This window comes from Brienomyrus brachyistius, chromosome 6 (genome assembly GCF_023856365.1).
Source record: "Brienomyrus brachyistius isolate T26 chromosome 6, BBRACH_0.4, whole genome shotgun sequence".
NCBI lineage: Eukaryota > Metazoa > Chordata > Actinopteri > Osteoglossiformes > Mormyridae > Brienomyrus > Brienomyrus brachyistius.
Window position 1 is genome coordinate 8336546 of NC_064538.1, and position 27322 is coordinate 8363867.

Genomic DNA, 27322 nt, shown 5'->3' on the forward strand with positions numbered 1-27322 from the left:
TGCATGTGCTAATTTTGTGCTGAAAGTAAGAAAAAAAGCAGCTTCTGACTTGATGCAAGATATGGCGTTGATTTAAGTTTTTTTTACCCATACAAATCTAACCAGTGTGGCTCTGCTACAACCATAATCAGAAAGTCACTGGCTCCTATGGTCAGCAAAGTAATGTCACTGTTACGCCCTTGAGCAAGACCCTAAACCCCAGTTGCTCCAGGCACTGACTGCCCCTGCTTTCTTAGTTGTACGTTGCTTTCGAAGAAAGTTTCTGCTAAATAAGTTAATATGATGTAATCCTTGACAGGCTCAAGAGATCAGTGAGAGTTTGAAATCACTACTCATTTTTTCCCCAACTCAGCACCACATTGCAGCTTTAGACAACCACAGCCCTACTTTATAGAACATGCCTTAGAAGAAGCTTCCTTCAAAAAGCTGATTTGTTTGATTCATGTGGTATCTCCACATGTAGAAGAGAAATGCAACTTATCTAGTGCTTTCTGTGACTGTCTTTTACAGCCACAGGTGTAAGATGGCCTAATTTGCTCTATCAATTTTCAAGGAGTGCCACATCACATACAAACCCTAACCACCCAATAACCACATGACAGCTAATTGCATGAATATAACTGAAAGTTCCCAGAGGGGAGAAACAATTAGGCTTTGGGGAATGGGGTTCTTCCTGTGACCCGGTTCAGAATAGGAGGTTACAAAGATGGAAATGAGATGTCGGAGGTATATACACATCTCAAAAAAACAACTAACAATTGCAGTACTCATGAAAACAAAATGCAACAAGGAGTACATCCCTCTGAAAATAAAAAAAAATCTGTCGCGAAAAAGCAACAATATAACAGCTAATTACAACAAAAACACAAGTATGGAACATCAACATGGGACAGAAACAACATACGACACAAGAGTACGCACGCGTCAGAATAACCAAAAATTAATAAAACAATTAAAAGCGTTGTCAGTCGAACTAGCTATCAAACTTAATTTATTCTTTGTAGAAATCGCCTATTATAATTTTCCATAAGGTAATGCCTGGTCTCCGACATTCTAGCAGCTGATACACATGCACAGACACAATCGCACCACTTATTAGGGGAGTTATTTGCTATCAGACACGGCATATTTCTTAAAGCGGCACCGTCCGAAGAAGGGTCTCAGTACTTAAAACCGTCGAAACACAAACTATGGTATCGTTATGCAAAACAAACATGATAAAAAAATCACAGATAACTGAAATTTGATGTAAACGATTTTCTTTTACCACCTTGTGCTTCTTGCTTTCGAGTGTTTATGCAGGAGGGCAAGGGGCTAAGTGACGTTGCCCTTTTAAGAACGTCGTGTCAGCGGCTGTCGGATGACGTCCGCATCTCGGAGACAGGAGTTTATCCGTAACTAGTGGAGTGGCTGAGAGCGCGATAGACGGTGAGTAGTAGAGCAAACTTTCTACGACAATAGTGCCTGTCGAGAGGCAACGTAGTGGGGGCATGACGGCGGATTGAATCCCTCGACCTCCCCTCTAAGCCATTTTACGATTAGGCAACGGCTCAGCCGACGGTATAGTTGGAAAATACACTACCTAGTCGAAGGCGAAGTAAGCCCGCATTCTCGGCGGCTAGCTAGTAGACTCACACCGCCTAGGCCGGGCGGAAGGGAGGGAGCTAGCTTAGTTAGCTGCCAGCATGTCCCATGTCGTGCGTGGTTTTAACAGCTCGATCGCTGTTCGGCTAGTTGTGTAACTTTAGAGTCTGAAAACAGGACACGGTGAAAGGAAATCGATTTCTGCACTTTTAAGTGTGAATCCGAATTGAGCGCAGTGTCGCGCGCGCTTCCCTGTGCTATACGATGTGATTAGACGCAAATATAAGAAGATTCGCTCCTGTAGTATAAGACCATTTAAGGGGATGTAGTTGGGGCTCTGTGACGGAAAGGCGCTAACACAAGTTTTGCTACGTAGTGACTTAGCTGTGCGTGACAAACTTGTATTCATTTGTTCTGTTTAGCCAGTTAGCTGTGGAAAACCCACAGCCTTCAGCACGAAGACAGGAACATTTTACGCTGTTGTGGGTGTCGTTAGCAAGCTGTGTTTATTTATTTAGCTAGCTAGCTTCACCGTGCAGTAATCTGCCGCCTGCGCTTAACAAATATCATACTTAACAGTGATGTGCTGAAATGTAAAATAATAATAATAATAATAATAATAATATAAAAACAATTCACAGCTAGCTGTTTATATGTTGCTCATTCATTCGCATAGCTGTGTAATTTTTAGGTGTAGTGTGAGCCAGTGCAGTCACTCTGGCCTGCTTTTGAAGCCACATGTCCTACGCATGACAGGAGTTAAACTTGACACTCTTTAATTCGATGTTTAATTATGAAATTTAAACGCGAACTTTTGTTTCAAAGTACGTGAAACACGCAGGAAACGCCTCAATTTCTACCCCCCTTTTTGCAGTAATATCGATAACTTCTCAGTTTTGACTCCCCTAACAACAGTAACATGTTAACTCAATAAATGTCATCGCGTAGTTTTACATTTTAAATATATTTATTGAACAGTTTTATCTTTTTCTAGAAGCCTATTTTTGTGGCATTGCATTAACTAGTATTATTTGCTGCTGTTCATATTTGCTGTTAACATTAATTAAATGTTTTTCTTTTAATTGCATAAGTGTCCGGGTTCGTTTGATATATTTGGGTAGTGTTGTGGAGTGGGATAAGTCAATGGTGATAATATCTCCTTTCGCGATTTTGACTTGAGAAAATATTTCTTTTTCGTTGAATGCATACATAGTATTTTAACGTAAGAACTATCCGTTCTTTGTTTTATCCAAGTATGCATATATTTGCTCAAATCCTTCACTCGGGCTGCGTTGACTTTAAAGATGAATAACTTCCTTTCTTTGTGGTATTTGATCAGCGTAACCTATAACTTGACTCATTCCTTGCTTGGATTTTGAATCACAATTATGCTAATTGTTTACCACAGTGCCTGATCCCTTGTACGCATGTTATATTTCCTGTTAGGTTTTATTGTGGGTTATTCTGTTCATTCATTGAAATTGTCCAATCTTTGAGAGGCCTTGAATAAAATCACACTAACTTCGTCATTGCCAACTGCGTGAGTCAACTTGGAGAGCATCCAGAGTGTTGCTGTGATAAGCATAAACTTTACAAATGGAGAAGTTCTGCTATCTAAGGATTACATTCTTGCATGCATGCAAGAGGTCAAGTTATGGTGATGAGAGATTAATTGGGATTTTTTTAAATCTTGTATGTGTATAAGCTTTTGTTAACTTTAACTTTTCCCACTTTGCAATTGTTCATTATTAGATGAATTTTCTGTTTTGAAGGCAGTTGTTAAACCTTAGCAGTTATGCATGTGAACAGGTCTGTTCGGTAAATTATTTGAATCCCATTGCATGAAACATATAACCATACATGTGGGTAACTGTGAATTACTGTTTGTAACATTGCATGTGATTTTACTGTAGACTATAATGAATTCTGTACCATTTCTGTTCTCAGTGACTGACTGAGAGAGCTTGCTGGGCATTGTATTTTATGCATGTCTAGAGCAAACTGGGAAATTTAATGTCGTCTAGTAATCTTCAGTCAATTGGATCACCCTGGTTTGTAGCCAGTGACTCTCCAGGTCAGCAGCACTGTGGCATTCTGGCTGTCTTCCTGCCTCTAGTTGGTAGTTGTCTTCTGTGGGCAGGTGTACTGGGAGCGACTGGGAATCTCCAAAAGAAAATAGGTACTGCTGTGTTTACCCATAGGGGGTTTATTGTTGTGAAGACTTTCAGAACTGTTAATACTATACAAAATGTAAACAGTCTCTAAAAGCAACATAATTTTGAAGGAAGACTTGGTTTCTTCTGAGTTGGCTTGTGGGTAGTGTGGGAGGCAAAGCACACTGGCAACACAGTAACCGTAAGTCTGATCCAGTTGGATGACACATACCTATGCAAAACTTTCCTTCAAAAGTGGTTGTGTGCTGGCTGTGTAACAGGCAGTTCCTAAGCAGTTCTATAGTCATGTGCAAAAGTGACTGCATGGGTTGAGCATGGGTAAGTTGTTAATAACCCTAGACATTTGTATTATTTTTTAATGCTAATCAACACTGTTCAGTTTGAACACAAACCAGAGGGGATCCCCAAAAGCTTAGCTGTCAAATAAATTAAACATACTAAACAAAATGTCCCTTTCACTCAGTGAGGTGTGTCGCATGTCCATGGAAAAAAAACAACTGGTTGGCTTATCGGCTTAAACTAAAAGCAAATGCTTTACAATTTTTCAGGTGCACCTTCTATTAGAGTTGATTTGCATGGTCATGTAGGTTGAAGCTGAACTGCCTTTGGGAAGAGCACTGGTGTCCCGACATTGGCAGTGAAATTGGCCCACACTGGTTAGTGGAATAACGCTACAGCATTTTTTAATTCTGTTGAAAGGAAGAGGTCGATCTGCTAGTCACATTGCCATCGGTTTATAATTCCATAGTAAATCTGTATAAAAACATCTTGTGGGCTTGTATTTTGAGAACTTTTCTAAGTAGAGTTGTAACCCATCCTATATTTTATGGGATAGCTCCATATCGTAAAATAATTTGCTATATCTCATTTTGAACCAATACAGAATGTGATTTGTCCTGTATTTTCTGACCGTGTAATCACCCCCCTCACAGTAGAGTGGCAGCAGTGTCCTCCTTTAGATTGAAAGTGGTACCCTACTTCTACGTAAGTGGTCAATGAGCCGATGAAACCCCTCATCCTCCACTATAGAAAATGGCTAATAGTCTCATGCAGTCAGCTGGATTTTTTTGGCGGTAATGTCTTTAGCTCTGGTGCTGCTAATGTTTAATACTGATTAAATTTTAAATATCGGCCAGGACTGACGCATCAGACCAATTTGGTCTTGATTTTTTTATGAATATCAGCCAGTGCTGATATGTTGATAGACATTGTGCACCTGGGGAACCCAGATTGTCTTGGTGAGCCATGTAGGTAGATTTACACCCTACTATGAAATGTGATGACCAGGGGTTGTCTGGATTGCGGTGTTTGTGTGTGGGTACCTAGGCTGGGCCTCAGTCAGCATGTTTTATGACATTTTCAGGCTTCTTGTTTCCTGGATATATTGCTAAAAAATCTCCAGCTTGGTAGTAGAGAATTATGGAAATATATTTTTTTGTTTTCTTTTGGGGGGGGGGGGGGTTATGAACTGTGAAAGGCAGAGCTTTCTGTTCCTACTCCTACTGACCATATCTTTGTAATACAAAATCTCCATTGCTGTTGGCTCAGCAAAAATGTGACAGGGTGCTTTACTTTTTTATTGTTGTTTATTGTTACATAAAACTATATATATTTTTTGGTTGTCCCTGTTGTCTTGCTAACACTTAAATGCAGTCCATTAGCTGTGTTGGTATCTAGGCGACAGTAATGTTTATGAATGCCAAAAATTTGACACTTTTTATTTTATTCTTTATGTATATCCTGCTGCATAATTCCTTATCCATTCTATAGTCATGTTTGCAGGGATCATCTAGTTGATCATGAGTGAGTTATTGGTAACCCTGGGGTCTGTCTCTTTATACTGTAGATTGGAAGAAAGAAAAAAAAAAGCACTTAACAAAATTTGTGGCTGTATAGTGGGACCAAACAGAATGTTTAAAAATCACTAGTATCTTATTTTGTTGATCTCATTTTAAGTTGGATGTGAAGGTGTCTTGAAAACAGTGCTTGTTGCTGTTTAGCTGCGTCAGTAGCCTTGCAAAATGGAAATGGGAAAACATGAAGATACTTTGTGGGAGACACCCATAATTGGTCCTCACCCCTGTCCCCTGCCAGTTGACTCACTCTCTGGAGTCCACTGACTGCTTCTGCAGACATGGCTAAATATATCTGTGTGTCCAGTTTGCACCACAGAACAATGATCATTTAAGAGATGGTAGTCATGGGCTTGTAGCCAGAGAATAATGCTTGTGCTGTGCAGTTTTAGCTTATTTTTATTGTGTTATTACCTTTCCTTGCACTTGTTTCACAGTTACGTATTTTATGAAAGTACAGTAAAATGGAACAGCATAAAAGCGATTTTATTTATAATAGGTCTTTAGAGTCCCAGACACCTTTCCCTCACCTCTGTGTAGCACACTTTGGCTCAGAATATGGTTTGAAATTGCGTACAGTGTTGATGAATTTGGCCACACTCATGTGATGATGAGACATTTGCTTATTTTCCAGTCAGGATGCTCTCTGAGTTTGGGCAGCTTCTGAAAACTAACCATCGCACACAGATCTGTGTAGAAAATTACGTTAAATGTGCTGTATGTGGGATGCGTGTGTGTATTTATGATTTTCTCTCTTGTGTATCGATGTACTATGCAATCTTTAAGCACAAAACTATTTCCTCTGGGATAATAAAAGTATTCTGGTTCTGATTGTTAGGGTCACATGACTGTTCGTTTCTGTTTTGACCTTTTAGACGATTTTCCTCATCCTGCGAAATATTAGTTTCTTGTTCAATAACATAAGTTGTAATACTGTTAAGTAATGAGGGAGGCTAACTGGTAAATCGTGCTCCTTTTGTGTGTTGCAGTTCCTTTATTCTGCCTGTTGGCTCTGGGGTTGGTTAAAAGTTGCCTGGGGAGTCCATAAGGTTTGCCCCTGCTTTCATTGTGCTGTTTTGCTGCGGAAACAATTTAGTCCAAGACGCATTTTCTCTGCTGCCCTCCTTTTGTTAATATGTCTCTCTCAGTGCGGTGTTAATGCTGTCAAACGACCTGTGATGAGAAACCAATTTCCTTTTGGCAGCTCAAACAGGCCCGAGTCTGTTCAGCCGACAGTGGGCCAGGAAGAGCAATAAAGAGCAAAAAGGGTTTGTCTGATGCCTCCGAGGGACTGTCCGAGTCCCGTGGTGGCTTTGTTAGGGAACCATATGTCCAGCCTGAAACTGACTGTCACAGGTAAAAAGCACAGTCCACTGCTTCTCTCCTGTCTTCACGTATAAAATGTAACTTTGGGCTCAGCTTTTTGTCGTCAGAGGCAATTTGTCAGGTCGGGGATTCCTGTCATCGCACACTAATGACAGCCTGCGACTTTTAGAAACAGGCTGTTGTATGTGAGGCAGACCACGCGAAGCTCGCTTCGTAGGAGGTAGCCAGAGGCGTCACTACACCCGCATGTACACGCTAGGGAATGCCTCTGGTTTCTCATCGCTCATGACCACAGAAGGCCGGCCTGTGTATCTTGCTTCGGAATCTTTCTGTACCTATTTGTGCCCTCTGTCCCATGAGTTTTCCACAAAGGTGAGTAGAACTTTGAAAATCCTCACTGAACACGGAGCACGCACGTTCAGCTTTGTAAATATAAGAAAATAGATTGTTCACAAAATTGTGCCAAGGTAGTTCAGAAACGCTAATGGAGTTTTGTGATTACTCAGAGATGGCATTTTTCTTCTGTTTTACCATGGGAAGATTATAGTACGGTTGCTGTATTAATTCTGAAACTGTCAACAAAGTCTGTAGGTGTATAGATCGTAATAGCCTGATAAAATCCTCCTGGTTGCAACTGCCTATTGTGGAAAATCTGATGAAACACCTTGATAAGCTTATGTCCCCTCATTTATTTAATTATACAACTTTTTATTTTGTTTTTTTTGTTTGTTTTAGAAGACTAGGATTTAAACTTGTTAGCTACATAAAGTATTGTAAATGATTGTGAAACGTTCATTATGATGGAGCTCAGTGTTTGAAATGTTATTCAGATGGGACGTTAGAAGTGATTGGGGAAAAAAATATAACTGATTTTGAGTGATGATTCACTTCTCTCGTTTTGGTTTAACACATGTAGGTTTCCTATCCGTTAGCAAATTCTGCTGTTTTAAAAGCAGGACTACTGTTTAGTAACAACTGAAAGAGAGCTGTGGGTGGGGGGTCCTGCTTCGTGGGGGGACCCATGTTGGGGGCTGTTCTTTTCATAGCATTAGAAAGTGAATTTACCTATAACAGTATTTCTCAACCTGCTCCCAGGGACCTCCCCCAGACAGCCCACATGTATGGTCTCTCCCAGCTACTTGAGGAACCGGATTCAGAATCACTGACCTAGAAGATGAGGCAGTGGTAGCTCATTGCTTAGGACCTGGCTTCATGGATGGAAACCTTTGTAAACTTTTTGGTGTGTATTCTGTTGTGTCTGGTCTGACCTACTTTGGACATCATGCGATTAATTTACAGTCGGCGTTTTTCTTTGGATGATGAATGCCCATTGAGTGATTAAACGTAATGATCACAGGAAAATGGGAGTCAGAAAGTGGTGGTGGTGGTGGGGGGGGAGGGGAGGGGAGGGGGGCTGGCATCGCCCTACAGAACCTGTAGTGTTCTTGCACTTGTCTGCTGGTAGAAAGGATATCCTTCTTCTGACTTAGGCGTGGCCTCCTGTCCTGACTGTCTATTTTAGTGTGTTTCGGAGCTGGCAGCTGGTGTTTCCGATCTGAAAGTGTTTGTGCTCCGTCTGATTGCACCTGTGCCTTGTTCCCCATCTCCTCTCAGGGCCGCTTTGGACCATTAAGGCACACTTTGCACCGTCTTTCGTACAGTCTTTGAGTTTAAGCATTTGCTGTTGGATGCCTGCTGATACTGGAGACCCCCCCCCCCGTCTTTGTGGCCATGTGCCCATTAATCCTTGATGAGCCTTATGAAATGCAGTATTCTCACTGCCTCGTGTAATATTTAGGGCGTTTTGCTCTTTTTTCCTGCTATGTGACCAATGCGACCAGGATTTCCCCCTATGTCATTAAAATAGGGCATTGTACGTCCCCCCTTCATGCAACAGAACAGGCTTGCATGTCTCTGATTGGATGGCTGGGTTTGATACTGCTGATAAAGGGATCCGTGGTTTATGATTGATGGTGTGGAAATTGTGGTTTATATCATAAAGAGGAATAAGCAAAGTATCACTTGTTGCTAGCAAATGTAATGTCATCTTATTTTTGACACATGGATTCAGTTTGAATTTGCTTTATAAACGGCCCACACCATGCCTTGATATACTTGGCAGTTGACGCAATTCTGCAACATCATTTTTATTGTGGAAATCCTCTGTTCTAATTGAAAGACATTATCTGCTGTGCAGTTCAATCAGTGTGGCAGATCTAAGGGGTGAAGACCCATATTTATCAGTCAGTGATCAGTTTTATTGCAACAATTACCAGTTGTTAAATGAGACTTTAAATTCAACCAAACCATTTGAAGAGCAAAAACTAATCAGTCATGTTAACTTTGTGAATGTAATGATCTTTTCTTTTTTCTGTTAGAGCGTTTGTGTGGGAGTGTGAGAGAAACAGGATGTGAGAGTGGTAACAGTTATCCACTTTTTGTTCAGACTTTGAACCCTGTTCTTCGCAATAATCGTGCAACATTGCCAGCCAAAAAAGGAATGACAATCTTTGAGTGGTCAGTAATGTAGCTTGAAGCTTAGCCATTGTGTAACTGAGGCTACGGCCTTGGTAAGTTGCCATCTGTGGAGCCTCAGCTCTCCTCTGATTATCTGGGGCCTTATGTTTCAACGTGGGCTTGTATGGATTTGATCATAAAATGGAGCCAATGCCAAAATCCACCCAAAACATCAGACTGATTAAACTAGAAATCTGTGTAAAGTGTTTACAGATGTGAACAAACTCTGGAATATACATGCTGCAGTTTTCTTGTAGCTCTACAGCTGTCTTTCAGGCAATCTACAGCTATGATCTTTCCACAGAAAGAGACTGAAATAATTTGAGCGTGGTGCCATCCATCTATCCATCCATCCATCCATCCATCCATCATCTTCTGCTTATCCAAGGTTGGGTCGCGTGGTTGAGCATGATGTCATTTATGCTTATTAATGGGCTTTCACTGTGTGAGGCTCACCACAGCAAAAATATTTTGTTTATTTTAATAAACAAAATGTTTGTGTTGGGATTCAACTTTATTAGGGGCGCAGTTTTCTCGTTGCAAAAAACCTGGTTGATATTGGTCAACCCTAAAGCAATACGAGATGGAACTTAGGTTGATGATAAGGGATCTGAGTTAACTGTGTTCTTGGTTATCACATTCCTTAACCTGTATATTATTTCTAAAACTGAATGCATACATACACTATTGTCCCCAAAGTATCAGGACCCCTTCCTTTACACACACATGAACTTTATTGACATCCCATTCTTAATACATAGGCTTTAATATGGAGTTGGCCCACCCTTTGCAGCTATAACAGCTCCAGCTCTTCTAGGAAGGCTGTCCACAAGGTTTAGGAGGGTGTTTATGGGAATCGTTGACCATTATTCCAGGAGAGCATTTGTGAGGTCAGGCACTGATGTTGGACAAGAAGGTCTGGCTCGCAGTCTCTACTCTAATTCATCCCAAAGGTGTTGTATTCGGTTGAACTCAGGGTTCTGTGCAGGCCAGTTCAAGTTCCTCCACACCAGACTCGCTCATGCATGTCCTTATGGACCTTGCTTTGTGCACTGGTGTGCAGTCATGTTGGAACAGGAAGGGACCATCCTCAAACTGTCCCCCAAGGTTGGGAGCATGGAATTGTCCAAAATGGCTTTGAATGCCATTTTCACTGGAACTAAGGGACCAATCCAAACCCCTGAAAGACAACCCCACATCATAATCACCCCTCCACCAAACTTTGCACTTGGCACATTGCTACTTGCCTGACTGCATTCTCGTCCATCGGATTGCCAGACAGAGGAGTGCGATTCATCACTCCAGAGAACACATCTCCGCTGCTGTAGAGTCCAGTGGCAGCATGCTTTACACCACTGCATGCAACACTTTGCATTGCACTTGGTGACGTAAGGCTTGGATGCAGCTGCTCGGCCATGGAAACCCATTCCATAAATTTTTCTACACACTGTTCTTGAGCTAATCTGAAGGCCATTCGAAGTTTGGAGGTCAGTAGCTATTGACTCTGCAGACAGTTGGCGACTTCTGCACACTGTGCGCCTCAGCATGCGTTGTCCCAGCTCTGTGATTTTACGTTGCCTACCACTTCGTGGCTGAGTTGCTGATGTTCCCAATTGTGTCAGTTTGTTATAATACCACTAACCGTGGAATATTTGGTAGTGAGGAAATTTCACGAATGGACGTATTCCATGCATGAATTCGCTGAGCCACTGAGAATGACCCATTCTTTTGCAAATATTTGTAGAAGCAGTCTGCATGCCTAGGTGCTTGATCTTATACACATGTGGCTATGGAAGTGATTGGAACACCTGAATTCAATGATTTGGAGGGGTGTCCTAATACTTTTGGCAATGTGGTGTATATCACAAAATATTGTTTTTCTCCGTTATTTGAATTATACCATTTAAAATGTTTAAAGGACTTCTGGCTGGTTTTTTGATGTTTGTTCTGATATTACTTCAATACTGCTTACTCGTACCTCAGCATTGACTGGAAGCTCGGCCTAGTTCTACATTTACCTAGTAGACTCCTTGGCTCCATAGTATGACAGTAGCCACAGGTCATCGTCAGGAACACAAACTGAACCGTTCTCCTGTTCCTGTTTTTTCCAGTTATCTACCTCATTACTTAATTAGACACTAGAGAAAGTGCTTTTGCAAGTCGGGGGGAACTGAAGTTTAATAGCAGCCTTGCTCACTGTTTAACTCTAAGTGGCTTTTTATATTCTTTCTGCTCCTTAGCAGTTTCTTTCAGCCAGAAAAAGATGGCAGACCAATAACTCCAGTTTAATGGACATGGGTGAGAATCAGATGGTTTTATGTTTTACAATAGAGATTTGTGTTCAGCTAAGAATTTCCAACATCAAAGCACTATCTGCCCGTTTATAACAGTAAATATAACTTCCTGCATGTTTTGGAGTGATGTACAGTCAACTTTGATTCACTCCCACCCCAACTGCTGCATCTTAGTCAAGTTTTCATGTAGCTTCTTGATGGTGATACAATTACTATCTTTAAATTGATGACTGATGGCTTGACATACATCTCTAAAATGTTTGCAAGGTAGGGGTGTGCTGTCATTTGTTTCAGGTGTTACCCCTCCTGTGGACACCTGTGTTTTTAATATGTGACTGATTTCAGATGTTTCCTGGAGTCCATTGGTTCATACAGGGTGGGAGTTTCCACGGCGATTCTCAGTCTTTCATCTTGCTGCCCATGACTATCCATCCACTTTACCTGTATTATGTATCCTGGTCAGAGTCCTGCTACCGTCCTTTATGCCAAAGGTTTTACTGTTAACCGTATCTGAAGTTGTTGGATTTGTTTGCCCTGTCACTGCTGTCAGTGCTGGGCAACATGCCTTGAACACTTTTGTCACAGCCGTGCTAGTGGAATGTTGCCCTTTCAGAATTGTGCAGTGGGGTGAGTCAGTGACCACATGCCGGGATGAACTTCCCCTGGCAGGCAGTGTTCAGTATGTCTCATCTGGCTCTTCTCCATGGTGGTGGAGGAGCCCACACATCTTCTTCAGCACCTTTGAAGAGAGAGTGATTTTTTTAAATGCATTTTTGCCATATCTGTCTCCCCTATAAAAGTGAAGATGGCCACATTTTGTCATGAATGGTGCTGTTGTTTGTGCCTGTCTGCTATTTGACCCTTTCGGGATTTGGTTTGAACATACAATACTAATGTATCTGAAGTACTTGTCACATGGAATGGCCCTTTGCACATGCCTATTTCCTACTTTTGAATTGTGTGGTAATGTACATATTTGATTATTTTGCTTTTTAATGGCTCCCTTATCAGAAATGTGTAAAATGAGGTTTCCGAACTGAAATGCTGACCCTAAACTAAAAGATTAAGCACTGCCTTGAGGAATTTTGGTCTGCTGTTTTCTCAAAGGGTGACTGGTTGCTGATGACTATATTGAATCATCATTGTCTATGGTTTTGCACTGATCAGTGATTGTGTAGTGTAACCACTGCTAATAGCATATCTGGGAACTTGGTGGCAAATCTTTTAGGACATACTGAGGTGACAAACCTTGGGTTTTGAAAGTGAGTATTTTCCATAACCTCTCCAAGGGCAGCATAGATGTGTCTAAATGCCATGCTTACTGTCCTGTTCAGACAGGCCTAGTGGAAGTTATGGCTCCCCTTTTAAAAATAACTGGACACCAGCTGCCTAGAACTAAGGTAATGCTGAATGGTTGAGCTGCTCCTGGAATATGTTGTGGCAGGGGGCTGAAGAGGTTTATGCTGGATGCTTCAAGGTATTCCGTGAGAACACTCCGGAAGAGGGATCTAGGAAGGCAGAGGGGGATTTAGATTTTTAGGCCTATTATTGATCAACTCCATATTGTCGGAGAAGTGCTATTGGTTTGGGAAGATGTGCCCTCTCGTTGCTGCCAGTGGGCGACCTGCAGGTGCCTCACTGGTGCTTATCTACACATCTGGCTGCTTTAAACTCCCACTAGTTCCAGTTCCAGAACATGCAACCTCATTGTAGTGCTTTTTAAATCAAACCATCTGCAGTGAAGCAGAATGATCAATGTGGCTTTGTAGTGTTTTAGGGGGCTGCTTTCCTGCTTTTTATTTTAATCCTTTTTGGGAAATACCGTAATCATTCTTAGCTATTCATCAGTGCAGTGGAGTATTTCCCTCTCTCTGTCCAAATGCAGACACACACACAAATCATCAATCTCCCCTCTGTCACAAGTACACCCATCCCTACTCTCCCAAATGGAAGAATTTGTGTGGCCACAATAAGTGAATTATTTGATCACACAGTGGAAAATCTTTCAACTAGAATATGAAATTCCAAAAGGATCTGAATTCTTTTACAGACACGTACTGTATCTGACAGCCACAGCCTGGATTTCAGATTTGTGTGCTGCCTATCTGAAACACTGGATGATTGTAAGATTACTGTAACAACGACAGCCCAAATGTGTGTTTTTTTTTTTTTTTTTTTTGTTTTGGTCTGAACCAAGAATTTTAATGAAACCAGTATCTTCACAACTTCAAACTGAATCATTGTCTGTATTGTCTAAAAAGCGTAAGAAGAATTTAAGTACTTAGTGTCTGTCCGAACAACCTGCATGACTTATTTGGATCTTTGTGTCCGATGAATTAAAAAAAATCCAGTAAAGTCTAAAAACCTAAGATTTAATAAATGATTCATTTGTATAGTTTATCGTACCGGTTGTCATTAGTGCCTGGGGGTTCCGATCCTGGTAAGATCACCACTGTTCTTACTGTAAGCCAGGTTCTTGAGCTTGTCTCAGTTTAGCTGAAGTAATCTGCCTGATATGTTCATTACTATAAATTGATGAGGTTGTCATCTTGATTATGGAGCAGTGATTGAACTGCCCATAAAGCTGCTAAATTGCATTGTCAGGGGGTTCCGCCTGCCCAGGAGGCAGTGGACCTTAGCTTTGTTTGCTGATGAAATTTGGCGCTCAGGAAAAATAGTTGGGGACCCCTTTGTTTAGCCCATGTCTTGGTGATTTGCTAATACCTGTAAGCGTTATCCTTTCAGACAAATATTCTTGTTGTTGGCTAAAGCTATAAACAAACAAAACTTCAGTGGTCGAATAGCATGAATGCTGTGCGTGTGTCAGTGTAATTTTATGTAATATATACTGATAAAATATGTCATTATTCCCTCTAGTGTTGGCTCTCCTGCTTTGTGAAGGAGGTAACACTTTATTATTGAGTTGGCCGTCACATCAGCAGTCAGATTGAGTTGTCAGAGGGAAAGGAGCATGTTGGATTATTGTGACTGCAATAGCACAGCTCATTATTGCAACAAGGACCAAGGTTTGTGCTTTGGAGCTGAAAGGGAAGAAATGAGCCGAATTAAAAATGTACCCTTACCGCTTAGCAGGTGCAGTCTGCTTTTTGCGACTGTGGTTTTAACGTCACGACAGATGTGTTTATCCGAAGTGACGTACAATTGAGAAAGCAGGGTCAACATGTCCCCGGAGCAATTGGGGTTAATCGCTGTGCTCCAGGGCCCAACGGTGACATCACTCTGCTGGCCGCGGAATTTGAACCAGCGACCTTCTGATCGCTTACCTAACTCGTTGAACCAAACACCACCTGGATGCCTTTATAGTATTCCCCGTATACTCCCAGGAACATAAAAGGGTAAAGTAATATGAGATGCAATGTAAAGTGAAACTGGCAAAATGACATTACATTGTTTTATTCTTTGGAAAACAAAAGACCGATCTGTTGGCCAGATTTAATGATGATTTAAAAATATGCTGTGGGCTGGTGCTTAGAGGTTTCAAAGTTGAGTTGCCCCCCATCCTGTATTGTACAGGATTGTTCCCTATTCCCTCTAACCAAAGCAGAATGCTGTTCGGTGTTTTTGGAGTACACATCCAGTTTGTTGGGGACAGTATCGCTGTGGCGGCTTGGGGGGTGGCAACGCTACAGCTAGTGTTGAATAAACCGGCAAAATGTCTTGTCCTCCACTATGGAGAATGGCTGATTCTCCAGTGCAGAGATCCCCACTGTTTTAGTAGATATGTCTTTATGTGCTGTTAACTTTGAATATAGATAAAGGTTAAATATTGGCCAAGCTCAACACATCAGACCAATACAGATATTTTGGCAACATATCAGCCGATACCGATATGCATATCATGCATAGTTCTTTTTCCCTTCCCCCTGATTTTTACTGCCATATTGACACAGCTGTGCAAGTGGAATGTTGCCCTTTCAGAACTGTGCAGTGGCATGAGTCAGTGACCACGTGCCAGGATGAATTTCCCCTAGCAGGCAGTGTTCAGTATGTCTCCTAACAGAATACAGCAGAATGTTACAGTACCACACTGGTATGGTGCCACAACAGACAATGGTTGTATTGAAGTTGTGGTAGTTTAGAACGGGTTAAAGTTATGGTTTCTGCTGCCTGGCTCTCGAGGGCGCCGCCAAGTGTAGAGATTTTATTCCAGAAGCAAAACTATTGAAAACAACAGTGCACAGCTGGACTGTTAAGTTTGCATGTTTAACTCGTTTGCTTCACAGCCCTCCTGAATGAACAGATTAATAAAACCTTTAATTGATTTGATTGTGAATGTCGTTTATCTTAATTTATTCTCTTTTGTTTTTTAAATGAAGTACATGTATTTCGAATCAGTTAGTAATGTTCCACTTCAAACACATTGGAATGGAGCAAGTGTAGCTAGTCATTTATTATTATTGTTGTTATGTCTTGGTGTATGTCACCCCATGAAAATCAATGGTCACCCAGTGGCCATCCCATTATAAAATTCCTGCTGGCGTTTCTGTTGACTCTGCAGACCTTGTGAGGGGTTCTGTCAGCTCCCACCAGAGACATGGCAAAAGCTTCACAGATTATTGCCGATTTTGCTGCCATCGCTCCAGCAGCTGCTGCCCTTTCCAGGATTCTCATCAGCCGGCTGATGAGTTCTGGTAATGCGGAGTGTGTACTGGGAGTAGTTAACTTGGCACCCTGGGGTATTTGTGTTCACTTCCTGCATGGCCTTTTAGTTCCAACCTATTTCCAGCAATTAATAAAGAGTGTTTAACGTATATTTATGATTTCCACAAAAACTTAAAGTATATTTTCAGCACAGCCATTTTTTGTTAGCATTAGCGATCAGTGAGCTATTTGACTAAACAGACGTGCCATGATTAAAAGCAACAGTTCTATGTACTTGATATGGAGCACAAGGACCAGACCGACTTCACTTAAAGGACTTTTTCCCAGTTTCGTCCTGTAATACCTGGGGAATTAGGCAGGAAGAACAGTCAGTAGCTATGCATGAGTCTGTACGCTTGCTCATACTCAGGTTTTCAGCCTTGTACTGCAAATATTATTATGGGCGATAAACTGCATTTCACTGGTTGAGAGTAGTATAGGGTTCCTCTTTAGTGTACCATATCCCAGCTCTCAGTAAATTATAACATTAGGTAACATTAGGTGGCTGCCTGTGAGGTCTCCACTGATCCTGAATGATGCCGAGCAGCATGTTTGGCTCCTGTGTTTTTTCTGTGCTTCTGGCTGCATTTTTCTCCATCCATCCATCCATCCATCCATCCATCCATTTTACAAACCGCTTATCCTACTGGGTCGCGGGGGGTCCGGAGCCTATCCCGGAAGCAATGGGCACGAGGCAGGGAACAACCCAGGATGGGGGGCCAGCCCATCGCAGGGCTGCATTTTTCTCCCCACACTGAAAACACCATTCCATTCCACAGAAATGCTATTTAAGGTTTACTACTTTACTGCTTCTCTCCGAGTTGTTTGATTTTTGTGTCCAGTTGTTCCATCATTCACCAACTCTCAGGCCTAGGTCCTACCTCTTTGACAATGGTGAAATTGATAGGTTAGGCTGTGGCATTGGGGTTGTCAGGTGTCCCCACTGCACCCCCAACACGATGAGAAACACACAATTTAATCTTGAGGAGGACCTCGAGTTTGGGACACTGAACATCCTCTGTCTTGTAAGCTTCATTCTGCAGTGTAAAGTTCTGCATGCGGATCTGTTCCCTTGCCCCACTGCACCACTCTGCACCGCTTCATGTTCCTTTGTAGGATTACATACCTCTGGTGCTACTCGCCCATTTTTTAGTTCATCCTTAAAAGACGTACACCTTAGCAAAACATCCTGTGTTTGGGAATGAGAGTTCAACGAATGGCTTACCCATCAGGATAAAGGATGGGGGGCAAGGTATACTCTTTTTCTACAGGAACAGTGCAGAACAGGGCTTGCAGTATATTTGTCCGCTGATTGTGGATTGGTCAGTTTTAGCAGTATATTGGTTTCAGCTATATACTTAAGCACGTTGTATCTAACATTGAGTATTTAAATAGTTTGACTTGAAATGACTTGTCTTGGTTCAGCATAAGTAAAGCTAAAGTGGAAGTTTCTGAGCAAAGCCATTTATCACTTTTATATGTTTCTCATGACCATTTCTGATATTCATTACTGTGAGTTATTGAAGTGGACTTTTAGCTCCAACACTCCCCTTACTGTTAATCAGGAAAGATACAAAACATCTGTAAAAATCCGTGCTGTTTTCTTCATCCAGTTACTAGCTTATTTCATGGGGAAAAAATGGATAATTATAAGGTGATGTCATAGTGTCCAGGAAACTATGCATTTGTGTTCTTGCAAGAGAAATGACTGTTTAGTGTATAATGTGTGTTCATATGTGTGTGTAGTTTTGAGAGAGTTAAAGGCAATAGTTTGGCATGAACACAAGCCGATTTTGGGATTAATATCTGTTTCAGGTGGTGATACTGTCAGAGCCTTTGTGTAATGAGAAAAAGCAAAGCAGGGAAAGGGTGGCAACATGCTCGGTGCTGAATCTTTTCCCAGTGCCGTCTGCTGGGTGCGACAGCAGGAGACTGGAGTCACGGCAGCATCATACGCACTTCTGGCATCTACAAGGCGCTCTCACTGGATTGGGGTCAACCTCTTGCCTTTTCCTGTCTAGCAGCTTTACTTGTCAGGCAAATAGACGGCTTGAAGAGTTCTCAGCGTCTGATGCTACGTAGCAGTTAAGCTTTATGTGGAGTAGGGGGGGAGGGGGGGGCTGCTCGGACACGCTGACCTTCAGTGTCTTCGTGTGTCAGAAACTCTACCACCGGCTGCCCATGTAAACTATTCTCCCCTCCTGTGAATACAGAAACTAGGTGATCCAGTTTTCAAATGCTTCCAAATCTGTCCAAACGCTCCATGCTGTAAAGGGCCTTCATGTCTGGCAGCACGTGTTCTGAATAAAAGTGCTGATTTCACGGTGGGTACTGCCAAGGCGTATACGGGCATGCATGGAAAAATCGGTACCTGTTCAGCATAGCCTCAAACAGCAGTCTCTTGATTAAATCCAGGTTATTTTCCAGTATATTCTGATTTTACTGCTTCAGGCTTGTATGAACTTCCTGTCTGTCACACTTGGGTAATTCCTTGTTAGGTGTGAAGTCAGTTGACTAAAGAGCACTGAACCCACTGTTCCTTTCCTAAGGAACATCATCTATCTGTTCAAACTATGGTGGGCTGCTAATGTTTGTGTGGCAAAGGGTTGTGGTTGTCAAGATGCCTCTCTGGAGAACACCTGGAATCAGAGGAAGTGCAGTGATGTCTGCAGGTTCCACGTATGAATGTGAATCCACCCCTGTCAGCCTAGAACAGAATCGGCTCCCTCATGTCATGGACTGTTGACTTGGTCTGTCACTGTGAAACGCAGCGAGAAATCTGCAGTAAAATGGGGAAAGAGTATCCTTGTTTTTCTGTGGGAATGAAATTGGTGTACCAAAGATAAACAGCCTATGCTGAACATGTAAGTTTGCTTTGAACTATCCTTGTGTAGAACAAACACACTTCTACTGGGGGGGCAGGAGGGTGGGGTGGCTGTTACTCTGCCGTTTTAAACATGGTTTCATGTGGTATAGTATTTAGTATCAGAATGATGATGACTGAAGGAATCTGTTGGTCTGGTTGTTCGTTGCTGCTCTCTGTCAGTCTTGGAATCCCAGTATATCTGTGGTCGCTGCTGCAATGATGCTTAATGTGCCGATGCGTTTCTTAACAATTATTCTGTCTTTCTCTTCCTCTTTGTCTTTTTAGACTGCTGGTCTGTTTGGTGAAGTGACCCCACCATGCGTGAATACAAATTAGTGGTGCTAGGCTCGGGAGGCGTAGGGAAATCTGCGCTGGTAAGTACTTCTGTGACGAGTACCTCTATCTGCTAACTGCAGGCTGGCCATCTGCTGCACTCGCCTTCATATTGTCTCGGAGTTTTACATAGAACTGAAAAAGTGTTCAACAGTTTGCTTGATGGGTTGGAGGTAAGTCCATCTGCCCACCATGAAGGACATGCCTGGGGGTGATCGCGGCGTGGTCTGGTGTGTCCCGGCTTTCATCATTACCTCAGATCTCCATCTTTTGGCCACAAGCCCAGCCAGCTCCTTGGTGTCTCCTTGTTTTTTGTCACATGCAGCTGTTCTGTTATTGCTGAATTTTATATTGCTTTGTATGGGGATTTTCAAGCAAATTCGCACTGTAATACTGTCATGTGACGCTTAATGACAGGGATATGTTCTGAGAAATGTCGTTGGGTGATTTTGTTGTTATGCGAACATCATAGAGTGTACTTGCACAAACCTAGATTGTATAGCCTACTACATACTTGGGCTACAGGAACATTTTCTTTACCTTGTTTGTGAATAGAAACATTACACACTAAAACAACACTAAAACACTGTAGAGTATAAACCAGAAACAGTTATCATTATGAAGTATTACATACTGTATGTTATTGTATCTGGTAAACCTTTATGCAGCGGGCAGCGCAGGAAGTGTATTTACACCAGCAGCACTGCAAAAAATGACATAATTCCTATGACATCACTGGCAGTAGGAATTTTTCAGCTAATCTTATTGATGGGGTCACCACCATACATGCAGCTTGTCATTGACCAAAACGTCATTACGCAGTGCCTGACTGTGCTGCCAGCCCATTTTTGTTGAGGTCACGAAGCATCCAGACTGTTTTATGGGCAGCTTGTTTAAATAGGCAGATTGAAGTCGTGAATATCCTGATGCTCCTGTTAGCCTTGAACACTTGATTTGACACGCAAGTAGTGAAGCAGAAGACTGCCCTGGTAGCCATGGTCAGCGTTGCATGCCTTGGGGTAGCATGGCAGGCTCCTCGCGGGGTGATGGTGACCTAGTGACAGGATTGCTTTATCGGTTGGCTGAGGTCGATGTTGCATCACTCTGCCCACTAATCTCATCTATTACAGACAGTCCAGTTTGTACAGGGAATTTTCGTGGAGAAGTATGACCCCACAATAGAAGACTCCTACAGAAAGGTAAGGGGGGAGGGGGTATGGCCTGAGTCCCGTCGTAAGCGTATCACTGGGCCCATCTGACACTACTTTGTCCTTCCCCCGAACAGCAAGTGGAAGTGGACGCGCAGCAATGTATGTTGGAGATCCTTGACACGGCAGGGACGGTAAGCCACTCCAACATCTTATTACAATGGGATATTTATGTACCGAAAACCATCTGTAACAAAACTTCTAATCTTCGTATAACTTATCTTTATACTTATGTTTCTGTATTTTAATATTTATTTTGTTAATTTTTTATATTTAATATTGTTTTCCTTCAACTTTATTTATTGCACGGACTGGAGCAGCATCTGTTTCATTTCACTGCTGGTGTACCTCTGCATTTGTGCATGTGTAACACAGAAATCTCGAATATAATAAATCAAAATTAAAATACTTGTATTCTATTGTCTGCCTCGCTTGTATAACACTTTGGACAAAAGCAACTACTAAATACATAAATGTGAACTTTTTAGCATAGTTTTCTGTTTGTGTCTACTTTGCACATAGACATATAATGTGTCACAACAGGTTTGAAGGAACAATACACTCAGATTTTAAGCTCAGAACTGAACATTTGAGGAGTGTGTGCCCTCTAGTGGCACTGAGTTCCAGCTTTTTACTTAGTGAAATGTTGGCTTTTGAATCCTGCTTTTGTTGGGCCACTTTGTTTCACTGAAGCGCATTTTATATTGAACAGTTGGGTGACCAAGTTAATTTTCAGTTCTAAGAGATTTCCATTCAAGTTGAATCATTCATTGCATTACATTAACAATCAGGTGGGAATACAGGAAATTTTATTAGCAGGTATTGCAGTTTTCATGTTATATCAAATAATAAATAGACCTTTTCATTTTAATGTAAAAATAAAATCAATTAGCATTTCTATCCCCTGTATAATGTAACTAACACGTTAGACATTTGTGAAAAATCAAATGAGACTGAAGAAATGAAGAGCTCCACTGGAGCAAAAGCCTTTTGGAAACCAGACCTTGTGTGTGCAGAAGCCTTGGTGTATTTGCTGTACTGCCCTTTTCTCTTTGTTAAACAACACTCCAACCGCAACACTGCTCTATGAGTGATGGTACTATTGCCAGTGTGGATTTTATCCACTGATCTTAAGAAATTCAGAGTACAGTGCCTGTGTCTTTGGCCCTTGCTGACCAGCTCTACCCCTGAGCAAAATGGATGGTGTAAAGGCAGTTTGTAACCCCACACCCCTCTGCCCTCCACAGGAACAGTTTACAGCGATGAGGGACCTGTACATGAAGAATGGCCAGGGCTTTGCTCTGGTCTACTCTATAACGGCACAGTCAACGTTCAATGACCTGCAGGACCTAAGGGAGCAGATCCTACGAGTAAAGGACACTGAAGATGTGAGTATCTCACCGCTCTCACATTGTTTTCTGCAGGACAGATGCCTGGACACCTGTGAGCCAGTGGTTTTATGTTCAGGAGTACAGAAACCTGCTTGTTCTCTTTGTCTGTCTGTGTCCTGCCTTTAACTTTGTGTAAGCTGGTGCCCACAGCCTGTTAACATGTGTGTCTGTGTGCATGCAGCTGTGTTCCTCTCTATTAATTTATCCCATTCTGTGTAACTGCGAGGCTCTACTCAGGTCCCTGAACCAGTACAGTGCATTGCCCCTCAAAAATGGTGTTCTTTAAAGCCAATTAAAATGGTGCTTTGTTTACAATTTCATATAAAAGAAAGCAATTTTTCTTTGTTGACCTTTGAGATGATGAAATGTCGCACACATTATCAGAAGTGTTTGGCAGCCATAATGCTGAAACACAGAACAACACAGTAGAAAGACAAACCAAGCTCGTCATTTGGGGCATTGCTGAGGGTTTGGGTGGTGCAGTGGTTAGCACTGTTGTGTCACACCTCTGGGACCAGGGTTCAAGTCTCCATCCTGACTCTGTGTAGAGCTGGCGTGTTCTCTCAGAGTTGTCCTGGAGTTTCCTCAAGGTTCTCTGCATCCTCCCCAAAGTCCAAAAACATGCGGAGGCAAATTGGAGTTGCCTACTTGTCCATAGGTGTGAATGTATCTGTGTGCCCTGTGATGGGTTGGCTCCCTGCCCTGGCTTATTTCCTGCCTTGCGCCCTTAGCTTCTGGGATACCCTCCAGACCGCTCTCTATATAGGACAAGTATGCACAGAAAATGGATGGATGGTGCAAGTCATTTATTTTTACCTAAATGCTTTTTCACCCAGTTTGCCAAGGGAACACAAGTGCTCGCAGTGAGCAGCTAATGGCCTGTTCATTAAACGATAGCCGCTCTAAAGCGCTTTCGCTTACTCATTTACCCTTGCTGGCCTCAGCTGATGTGTACCTACGTCTGGATCTGTGAGACTGGGATACTACATTTCCTTGGCGGACTGCGAGCCGGAAATATTCTGCGTGTCTTGTGGCCTGAGAATGGGGAACATGTGATATGTCTGGCAGGGTATGAGGCGAGAACTCTGAATATGCCAGGTGATCTGAGAGCCCAGAACACTTAAGACTCCTGCCAGTGCATTGCTGAGCTGTTTGGCAATATTTAGTAATCTGAGAAACCAAATGTACTTTTCAGTCTGAGGCATTAATATTACCTGGGGGAAGACATCACTAATGGATCCACCCTGCAATACCACACACTTTCCATCACTCCCATCCCAGGAGAGTCATTGTCTTTATTTTTATTTTCTCTAAGCTGCTGATTGAAAGCAAAGATAACAAAATCATTAATCGTCGTCCTTTTATCCAGAATTAAACCTGCATTATTTATGCTAAGTAAATGTCTCAGAACTGCGTGGTTGTGGGTAGGGATCGATGTTCCCTTTGGTGTGCTTGTTCCTCATTGGTGGTTGTCTCCCCTCCCTACATCCCACAGGTGCCTATGATCCTGGTAGGCAATAAGTGTGACCTGGAGGAGGAGCGTGTTGTAGGCAAGGAGCAGGGCCAAAACTTGGCCCGACAGTGGAACAACTGTGCCTTTTTAGAGACCTCGGCAAAGTCAAAGATCAATGTTAATGAGGTAGGAGTCTACGGGGTCTGCACTTGTCCAGGTTGCCAGTTTCACCAGCACGTCCTCACTTGCGTCTCTGTGCCCATCACAGATCTTCTATGACCTGGTCAGACAGATAAATAGGAAAACGCCAGTGGAAAAGAAAAAAGCAAAGAGGAAGTCTAACTGCACAATCCTGTAGACCTGCCCCCTGCAGCAGCTCTGAGCCAGGTGAGAGACATCACGAGGGGATATGCTGCCTCCCGCAGGGTGTAAGGGGCATTGCAGTGCCAGACGGCCATCAACTCATTTCAAAAAGGATGGTGGGGCATATATTATGGAAATAATTGTGGTCCATGCGCAGATCTTCATATTGATTACATGTGAAGTTAGGTTTTTCCCTTTTTGGTGCAGGGTCCTTTTCATGGTCTCCATTGCTGTACCCTGAGCTTGGCTCTTAAGCATAATTTGGTTTGGAAATGTGTGGAAAAACTGTAATCTCAGAACCTTAGCCAGCAGTAGTGGTGTGACGTAAGTTTCCCCAAGGCTATGTGAATTGATGTTCTCTTTTTTTTTTTTGTCTCTCTCGCTTCCCACAGAATGCTGTAATGACGAACTGTTGCCCAATCAGAATGCCAGCATTTCAGTCCTCAACAATGACGTGGTGTTAAAGTGACACCAACAGCATGTCGCTCTCCTTCCATAAACCACAAAGAGAGAAGGATCGGCATATCTCAGACTCCTCTCTGCTTTTATATCCTACAACAACGTGAAGAATTATTTTGGGGGGGGGGGGTTCCTTTTTTAATGTCCCACCTCCCCAAAGGTCCCCTCCAACAGCAGAACATCGCAATCACTGTAATGGCACCTCATAATTGTCCCCAGATACTCCCGATCTCTGGAAAATGCAAACATAAGACTGCAGTATTTTTCATCTTGGCAATAGCTTATTTGAAGACATTGACATTGTGCTAAACACCTAATCTTAAAATGACCTGGAGTTCAAATCAGTCTAATTGTTGCAAGTGAAATCAAGTGGAAATCAGCCTTTTTACAACCGTAACCCATCCTTCTGCGTTAATTATGTTGGCAGTAATAGATTTATGTCCATATGTCCTTACAGAGACATCTGCAAATAACATCTGTTTTATAATTTGCATCACCAGCTTTCATATTTTCCCCATAATATATTCCAGGTCCAGTTCTTGTTTGCATAATAATGCTTTGAAACAGTTCTTTTTATAGAAGGACATTGGGAAAATAGTAAGTTGATTTCTATGTCTCTTGAAGCTAAATATATTATACTAAACCAACTCTAATATTGCTTCTTGTGTTTTCCTGTCACAAAATAATTTTGAGCTTTTATGAATGATTAAATTTTAGTACATTTTTCATTATTTTTGGTCATGTTTTTTGCTTTTATTTGCATTAACTCACATTTATCAGGACAGATTTGCTGCATTAGGTCTGAGAGCGAACTTTCAGCTCAGTCGGTAATGAGTTTAGATTTAAACTGTTTATACAATTATCGGTTCCACATGAATGACAGATATGTTGACCTTTACAGCCCATTAGTTGTGTTACAATATTTATTTTCTCCTGGAATTTTGTGGTTTTGTAAATTTGATGCATGAAGTTTGTTCGTTGGCCACTAGGTGGCAGGGTAAATTTGGAAATGGGTTGGTAAGCTAAAATACAATGTCCATTCTATTGAATAAGTAATGGTTTGATTCCCTTGGCTTGAAGATGTAAAGTCATTGAGTGTTGACTTTAGTCTCAATTTGAGTAAAGGCAGTATTTTGACTAAACTGGTCTAAAAGCAACATTTAATAAGTCAATATCGCTGTGATCTTACACTAATACTAAACTGGAAAATTACCACATTGCAGTATGATTCTGAACGTATTTTTTATTAACCAAATAAAATAAATGCACTGCCAGTTCGTACTATGTAATTACATAATTTTGTGCTAAAAATCATCTCACTATACCATGTCAATGTCTGAATGTTCATATGGGCTAATGGTGAATTTAACAGTATTTGTAAGAATTCACATCCATAGTTAATAACAGGAAGACAGGCATGTCATATTGTCCTTAATCCATACTCCATGATGACATGTTCAGGTACCATAAGGGGAACAAAAGTATTTTCCTTAACATAAATTTCATGAGTTTTTCATGAGTTATTGTACCTGTGTCATAACAGTGCTTAATTTGTCTGTCATTTGTATGAGCAAAGTTTGAATTGGGGAATGGGATGGTGCTACGATGGAGTCTTGAACTTGGGCAGCTCTCTGGTGAATTTGTATGAAGACGTGAATGAGATCCTGCTGTCTGTTGCACTCATCTCCAGACACTGCTTTGTGCTGCTGTTTTGGGCTGGAGGTGTCCCTAGCGGACTCATCTACAGACTTTGATGGATTTCAGAAAGTCTAGCAGTTACCTGAACTTGCCTTTTAACGATACCCAAGTTGATCATCTTGAATAAGTTCCTGATGTTTTAATGGTAGTTCTTGGCAAAGGCATCTGTCATACAAATCCTGCTTTTCAAACATCTCTGAAATCCTTTCTTAAAACCATTGGTTTTATAGTAACTGTTGAATGGCAGCATTCACAGAGTAAAATGGTACAAAATGCCTGTTGTCAAAAGATCATTTCCAAAGTCTGCTGTTGTAATAAAACTCAAGAAACCCCCAAATATTCTTTTATTTGAACCCTCAGTTATGAGGGTCACTTGTATACTGGATGTTCTAATTTGCATGTTTGTGTATTACATGGTATGAGTTACAGCTGAATGACACCGTATGTAGAGCATGTGATGAAGCTCTTTCACTGTTCGGAGCAGAGTTGTATGTGCCCAGAGATCACAACACAGCCTGCGCTCCATGGAACAAACATTTTATTTATCCTGTAACGTCCACGAGATTGCAGACATCCATAAACCTCAATGCCATGGTATGCATATGAGGCTTGGGTCCAAAAATGAACTGTAATGATACAGAATTTAGTGCCGGTCACTGGTTACTGTCAGCAAATTGGAGAATATCTTGTCATTTTCTATTCACAATTGTTTTTACGGTCAAATACTCCTTTTTAACAGTACTGATGCAACCAGTGTCTTATGATTAATGCGCAAAATTGATTTTGTGACCATACCTGCTGAGTTTTTGAATAACAGGAGGAATTTTTCTGTGTGTTCTAGTTCTCTTTTTCAAGTTTTAACCTTTTATAAATTGTATCGTTTGCTACCAAGTCCTGGGCTGCATAAATAATAAATGATTAGTGGTTTTCTTAACCCAGAAGGCCTTGGATCGTCGTTTGAATGTATGATGTTGAAAACCCTGTTTTAAGGTGTGCAGCCTCCAAAGTAGGGCTATGCAGCTCACGGTCCTCAAAGTCCGAGCCCTTCCTTCACCCATGAGCCAGGTGTGAAGCCTCTGGCCAGTCAGAATCAGTTTAATAACTACTACCTGGGAGAGCTGAAAACTCGGCCTGGATTTGG

General features: G+C 41.8%; 1 protein-coding gene across 6 annotated transcripts; it reads left to right on the top strand.

The window, feature by feature from the left end:
* Window positions 1-1301: 1301 nt before the first annotated feature.
* On the top strand, window positions 1302-27115 carry rap1aa (RAP1A, member of RAS oncogene family a). Of its 6 annotated transcripts, none has more exons than XM_049017976.1 (8): window positions 1302-1428; window positions 19562-19650; window positions 20740-20808; window positions 20895-20951; window positions 22065-22205; window positions 23704-23847; window positions 23930-24048; window positions 24417-27115. In XM_049017976.1, exons 2-7 carry the CDS (start codon window positions 19594-19596, stop codon window positions 24017-24019), a joined length of 558 nt encoding a protein of 185 aa, XP_048873933.1. In that variant the 5' UTR covers window positions 1302-1428; window positions 19562-19593; the 3' UTR covers window positions 24020-24048; window positions 24417-27115. The 6 variants fall into 6 exon arrangements, with proteins under 6 accessions (XP_048873933.1, XP_048873938.1, XP_048873935.1 ...); XM_049017981.1 differs by having other exon boundaries at window positions 1428-1560; XM_049017978.1 differs by lacking the exon at window positions 1302-1428 and adding an exon at window positions 1451-1597.
* Window positions 27116-27322: the final 207 nt, after the last annotated feature.

Coding starts and splice junctions, on each gene's coding strand:
- rap1aa (XM_049017976.1), top strand. CDS start 19,594: ATGCGTGAATACAAATTAGTGGTGCTAGGCTCGGGAGGCGTAGGGAAA. Junction 19,651..20,739: donor GCGTAGGGAAATCTGCGCTG/GTAAGTACTTCT, acceptor CATCTATTACAG/ACAGTCCAGTTTGTACAGGG. Junction 23,848..23,929: donor CAAAGATCAATGTTAATGAG/GTAGGAGTCTAC, acceptor TGCCCATCACAG/ATCTTCTATGACCTGGTCAG.